At 37.8% G+C, this 6,848-nt stretch overlaps 1 protein-coding gene across 1 annotated transcript; it reads left to right on the plus strand.

Moving 5' to 3' along the window:
- The first annotated feature begins 1,078 nt into the window (after positions 1–1,078).
- LOC122395826 (elongation of very long chain fatty acids protein 1-like) lies at positions 1,079–3,382 on the plus strand. Its single transcript, XM_043393718.1, has 4 exons — positions 1,079–1,299; positions 1,454–1,725; positions 2,133–2,435; positions 2,527–3,382. Exons 1-4 carry the CDS (start codon positions 1,254–1,256, stop codon positions 2,689–2,691), a joined length of 786 nt encoding a protein of 261 aa, XP_043249653.1. The 5' UTR covers positions 1,079–1,253; the 3' UTR covers positions 2,692–3,382.
- Positions 3,383–6,848: the final 3,466 nt, after the last annotated feature.

The raw sequence follows: 6,848 nt of genomic DNA on the forward strand, positions 1-6,848 counted from the left end.
TTTTTTATTAGCAGTGAAACAAGTTCACAATTTATTGTTTTCAAAGTACTTTTTCGTTACTCCGTTCTCTAGGAAAAACAATGGATGTTACAAGAATTGACTTTTTAACCTATGTTGATTGGACAGTTTTTACTCCTCTCGCTGAATACAATAAATCCCTAATCAGCCGTTATCGATTACGGTAAAATATCGAACCAATGGAAAAACCGTATCGAGTAAACGACCTGTTAGGTTAACTTGAAGCGAATTTTTAATTTCACCTATACTTTTACACGTCGCGACTAAATGTTCATTTTTATTTAAAAAGCGCTCGGTTACGAATTTAATTAAATGAAATTAGTGGGCCCGCGAACGGGGTAAATCGGAAACGTTTAGTAAATAACGATAAGTTATATATCGCACAAGGAAACTTTTATTGTACAGAATGTACAACAGTATAAAGGTTTAAGTAATTCATCGGACAAAAATGAAATTAATATTCATGCATTCGGTGAAAAATTAACATTGAATAAGCTCGTGAACGTCCCGTTCGTCTGAAATTAAAATTCACGAGACGCGGACAAAAATAGAAAAGATAATTATTGTTATCAAGAGAGTAATCGAAAATTTTCTCTTGTGCTCTCTGCTACAAACAAAATTGAATGCGATCCTTTCCCATGCATATTTAAGCTCATTTTATTAATTATCATTAATTTAAATAGCAACAGTGTCGTTGCATAATTGTTCGTTTACGTCACGCTTTCACGTGTACATATATGGGGTGAATAATTTATACGATTTTATCATTAAATTTTGCATTACTAGTTTTTAAAGCTTGCGAAGTTTCCAAGTGCCGAAAATCCGTATAGAGATATACCGCCGATGAAAATCAAATTAATAAGGGCACATTAATACGGCTCGCCACGTTTAACGTGAAACTTTTGCTTGACATTAGCTTTCTGATCTTTGATGACTTTCCAAAGACCGTGTTAAATCAATGTACATATTAACGGGCAATATCGTGACGCAAGTCTTCCATGTGTGTACAATGTCGCCTTTATAAATACGACCCGGCCGAACCGATCGTGGGACATTTAAGCTAATGCGATAATCAAGCTCGGTTTATTACGCTCCAATGTATACGATACTTCACACGGTGGTCTCGTTAAGAACATAAAATAAATTCAAATACACCTAATGCTGACAAAGTTTCTCGGTTAAATATCTCGCGTGTTTCGTGTGCCTTGAGTAAGAAGGAAGATCAAGTGACGAAAATGGACTATATGGAAATTTACGATTATTATTGGAACCAAAATGCTGGTGAGTAACCGATGATCAATACCAAGATAGTGTAGAAAATAAAAATGTTATATAGTTAGGCATTTGAAAAAGAAAATCAGAAACCAACCAACGAACATTTTACTTTTAATTTCTTTTTATATTTTCAAATAATCGTTATCTTTCGTTATTTCAGATCCACGAACGAACGGCTTGCCTTTCGTTGGTTCGCCCATTCTCATCCCGCTTATCCTATTTTCATACCTGTACTTCGTTTTAAAATGTGGACCCGAGTACATGAAGAACAAGAAACCGTACGAACTGAAAACCTACGTGAAATTCTACAATATTTTTCAAATATTCGCCAACGTGTATATAATACAACAATTCATCGAAGCTGGTTGGTTCAGTGAAATAACGATGTTTTGCGAGATATCGGATTACTCTTACGATCCTGGTCCCCTCAAGGTACTGAGAGATCAAGATAATCTTTCAACGTTATTATAATAAGCCGCTCAGAACGATTAAATCACCTTCGCGAGCGATCGAACATTTTTATATAAGTGAAACATCCGATAAACTGCTACAGTGAATATATCATAGATCTTTCATCCTTCAAGTTTCACGTATTATACTAAATTGTTCGATAGCGATGATTGATCTTGAGAATTTTTTTAAAAAAGATTATTTAAAGAAGATCCGTTTCGACTATCGAAACTAAAGATTCAGAGAAGAGGTTGCTAGTATTAATTATCAAACGTCATTATTCGATACGAACCTATGTTTTAAACGAAGTTAGTATTTCGTATTGTTAATCACTGTACACACGATCTAACCGATTGCATTAATATCCATGATTCTGTTCGTCGTTTCAGTTGTCCTTCACAATGTGGGTTACGATGATGTTAAAAATGATCGATCTGACTGAAACGGTCGTGTTCGTGCTGAGGAAAAAACAGAACCAGATCACCGTTTTGCACGTGTACCATCACGTGTCGACGTTGTTGCTAATTTGGCTGTCAACGAAATACATTGCAGTTGCAATGGCGTCGTTCACGGTCTTAGTGAATTGTTTCATCCACGTGATCATGTACACGTATTATTACTTGAGCACGTTTGGCGAGAAGACGCGGAGAGTGATAAATCCGTTCAAACCGTTGCTGACGATAATGCAAATGGCAAGTAACGACCAACTATGAATTCGTAACGATAAATTTGTCAGTACGTAAGATTAAATTGATTAACAAATTTTTTTTACTGTCACAACAGGCACAGTTTATCGTACTGATTGTCCAAAACTCCATATCGTTGCTTCCATATTGCGAAGTGACAAAGATACCAGCCACTGTATTTATAGTCAACTTGTCTATAAATTTCATGCTATTCTATAACTTCTACCAAAAGAGCTACAAGTCTAAGCAGAAGAAGAGCTGAGCCACACCAAAACGTCTAGAAACAATACGCCAATTTTATAATAATCACAGTTGGAAGATCTGTACGAACAATTGTTCTTGTTAATATTTAGTGCGATTTTTTCCACGATAGCAATTATCTTCGATTATCCGATAACTAGATTTATATTTATATAAAATAAGCGAACTATAATTTATTATTCGACAATGCAGGGTACACGATCTGTACTAAAACGGTTGTTTACAATAGTTTGTTAATAAGAGACAATTTTTTGTAAATAAGGTATGAATATTGAACGAATCGATATGTAAAACGGAGGTTCTATCGAAAGAATACGATCAAAGTCGTAAGCAAATCATCGTATTCAAATGATATGCGACACCAACGACTACCGTATTCAAGCTTATAATAACTACAACAATGAAACAAAATTATATATGCGAACGCATCGATGTTGACACGAATTAAAATTGAATGCCCTGTCTCATTTCTATGGATGCGAACTCTCTGACATTTCATCGTCGATCGAAATAACAATAAGTATAATAGGAAAGTAAAAGAAACAATAAAGATGCAATGCAATTTACAACAGAAACGTAAAGAATATTTCATTCTGATTCCGGTTGAAGAGTAAACGTAAACACAGCGAAGTGTCGTTTAAAATGGCAGTAATTTTTCTACTTACGTACGTGGTTGCGACAGGTTTTGCTCCGTAAATAAAGCCGGGGAATTACTTACCTGGAACAGAAAAGTACACGTTTATATATCTGTGAACAATCGTTAATAACGAAACTTGAAACAAACAGAAAACGAGAATTCAGAATTCTATTAGACTTCGATTAACCGAGATTAATTGCATTTGAATGTCTCGTTCAAGTTGGTCAATAAAGTTCTCACGATATCAAGAAACTCTTTTCGAGAGTAAAACATATATATCGAACGGTTAAAATTCAATTAGTTATTCTTCTGGTGTAAATAGAGGGCTCTTCCCTTTGAAATTAAACGAATAAATAAAATATAGTATAGTTCTTTATTATACCATATCGACTGCAAATGTTTTTAAAGAACAATTAAAATCACGAAGTACTTTGAAATTACAATGTTTTTTAATTGGTACGAGAATGCATAACAGTTGTAAAAATATTAAAACCGAACAAAAAAAAGAATAGAAAGGGAATATCGATAACACTGAATATTGTTGCAACAGACATTGGATATTTTTAATTAATTTGACCGTTCCCAACATGGAAACCGACGAATAATGAAATGACCACAACCGATTCAATATCCAACGCGCGGCGAAATAGACGATACACAGTCTTCGACGAAACCATTCGATTCGCCACCTTTCGTTTCCTCTAAAAGATTAATTGTGGCCCTCTGAAGTTTTAAAAGATTAAGTTTCAGTCTGCGTCTTCAAAAGATTGAATTTCAAAGCGCAAAGTCTGAAAGATCGCGTTCCTCGGCGTTACAAACGACAGCAGAATGCAATAAGCAGCGAGGATAAATGGAAATGACAAAAATAAAATAAGTTCCCAAAGAAGCCAAGTAGCTGTATTATTTACACGCGACCCTTTATCGACATGAATGCTATTAAAATAAGTCGAATCTCGTTTCGAACAAATTAGAGCCGATCCTCGTCGTCGTTCGAGTCGAGCCACGGATCTTTTATCGCGTCGTATCGCCGACATCTTTAATCGATCGATAATTATCAGACGGAGATCGTCCCTGGACACGTCCCATTGCGTTTTACGTGCCATTTGATCCGGAGAATCCAAATTCTGGTCCATTGCGGGTAAGCCAAGCCGGGCGCGCGTGCTCGATCAACCAAGATGATAAAAGTTAAGTCGAACGGGAACAGTTTCTCAACGTCCTGGCCGTCCAACGTTCGTCCGCGGATCCTCGTATCCCACTGGTGACTCAAAATCGACGATCGATAGAACGCTGGACCGGGTTCCGAGGTCCCCCCGAGAAGCGTCGTAACAATGGAAATACCTTAGCTAGCGGCGCAGTTCGTTCCTGAAATTATTTCCGATGATCGTCGGGGCTCCCGACATTTTATCGGCCAGGTCTACGCCAGGAGCGTCTCCGCGAAGTTTACCAGCGGGAACGAGCATCCACGGGACTTCTATTAAGAGAAGCAATTTTTTGAACTTTCATAAAGGGTCGTCTATAACCGTTAATTCCGGGCCATTGAAGCGGGGAGGCCTCAATTACCAGGATCGCGGCCGAAAAATCTTCCGCTTAATTTACTGCTTATAATTTGCTCCGCGAAGTATCCTCGGAATCCACCAAGTTCGAAAATTTTCCAAAACGATCTGCCAAAGTTCGTTTCTCACGGTGGAGTTCCTTCGTGGGATTTCTCCCGGAAGTTCCAAATCGCTTCGACTTATGATTTTTAACTCACGAGCACACGACGGAGTCTGTGAGAGGCCTTCGAGAAACGTATGACATGCCTAGTAGCCTTAGTCCTTGTCAAGCTGCTGAAATATTAAGAGTGCAACCTTAAAAATGGATGAATTATTTCTGATGTGAAAGTTTTTGTGTGACGTAGAGAATGAAATAAATGTTTTGTAATAAAAGAGATTCTGAAAAAATGTTTCATTTCATCTTTCAATTTCTGATAAATATTTTTACTGGACAAACTTATTCGACAATTTAACCAGCACAGTGTCATTATTAAATCTTTGGCGTATCGATTAAAAAAAAAAAAAAATACTTGAATCGAATATATGGGGAGTTTCACAGATCAAGGGAGGTCTCCCTGTGTGTTAATATTCTGGAATTTGTATAATCGTTGAATTGGCAATTGACAAATGTCTCGTTTCCCCGTCCAAAAAAATGAAAAAAAAAGGCACGTTCATTGTTCGAACCACCCTCGTGATTTCAGCGAGTTAAAATACGTTATGGTTTCGGTATTCCCGCGGCCGCTAAATGGAAGAAAGTCGACGAAATTCATCGCACGGAAATAAACGCGCGAGAATTTTCCCAAGCGCCACGGGGATACAAAAAACTTCGCGGACGTTCTAACGAACGTGTTCCCCGTAGTTTCGGTTCCACGTGCGTTTTAAAAGCCCCATTATTCAAAGTATTTGTTTCGCGATCGCCGTCTCAAACTCTCGAATAACCGACGATCCCGACGGCGACGGGGGAACGGGGGGGGAAAAAAAATAAAAGTACATTTCGCCCGTCCGACCGCGATGAAATCTCATATTTTTACAAAATTGCCGGCGAGTATTTGTTCAACGTCGCGTGCTGGAACAAAATAACGAATAAACTTTCGACGACGCGGCCGCGAGCGATTTTGTCATTTTAGAATATTCAAAGAGCTCCTTTTCAATAATCCAGCAGCATGTCGGGGGGGGGAAAAATCGTGCCTTTGAATTTCCGCGAAAGATTCCGAGTTAAAAGTTATCTCGAACGTTTACGTAATCTGCTTACGTTTCTACGTTGCAATTACTATTTCATTAATACGGTAAAAATATTTGCGAAAACAGAGGTTCGAGACGCCAAAGGGAGTCTGAGTTTCGAATACATTTTTCTGCCAAGTACCGCGGATCGAAATTACTTTTTCAGTTTAACCCCTTCGGTCCTACAATGACCGAGTCAAGTTTCATAATTATTAGGCTACTCGCTCATCGTCGAGTCTTATGTATTAAAATCAACGCAAAATATAAAATTAAATATTAGTTTGGGGAAAAAGAAATCCATTATTTTTCACTTGGACGACTGTAGTGATATATAACATGCAAAGTAAAAGTGGCATTCCGTACTAAAGAAAATTCTTTCACAGTTTTTTTGGTTACGAACCACGTTAAATAAAGTCTTGAAATATCTCTTTTTCCTTGGCCTGATATTATACGTTCAAAAACTTATTTTGGAATTAAATCGTACGTCGAGGGGGTTAAAAATGAAACCGTGACAGAAAAAGTCCAGAAGGAGCAAAGATCCATCGGCTTAAAGAGCAGAAAGGATGCGAGAAATTGGAACAGAAACGCGTAGCCTCAACGCGAGAGCGCAAATATCAATATTGCTACGTGCAGAGGAATATGCAATAGAACAGTAAAAGACAGAGAGAGAGTGAGAGGGGGGAACGTCGACAATTGAGAGATCGACGTAGGCGTTTTAAACAAGTATACCCGCATCGCTTTTGTTCCCCGTGAGCTGTTATATCGTCA

Source organism: Colletes gigas, unplaced genomic scaffold (genome assembly GCF_013123115.1).
Source record: "Colletes gigas isolate AHSC1104 unplaced genomic scaffold, ASM1312311v1 Colletes_gigas_Sc00006, whole genome shotgun sequence".
NCBI classification, from domain to species: Eukaryota; Metazoa; Arthropoda; class Insecta; order Hymenoptera; family Colletidae; genus Colletes; species Colletes gigas.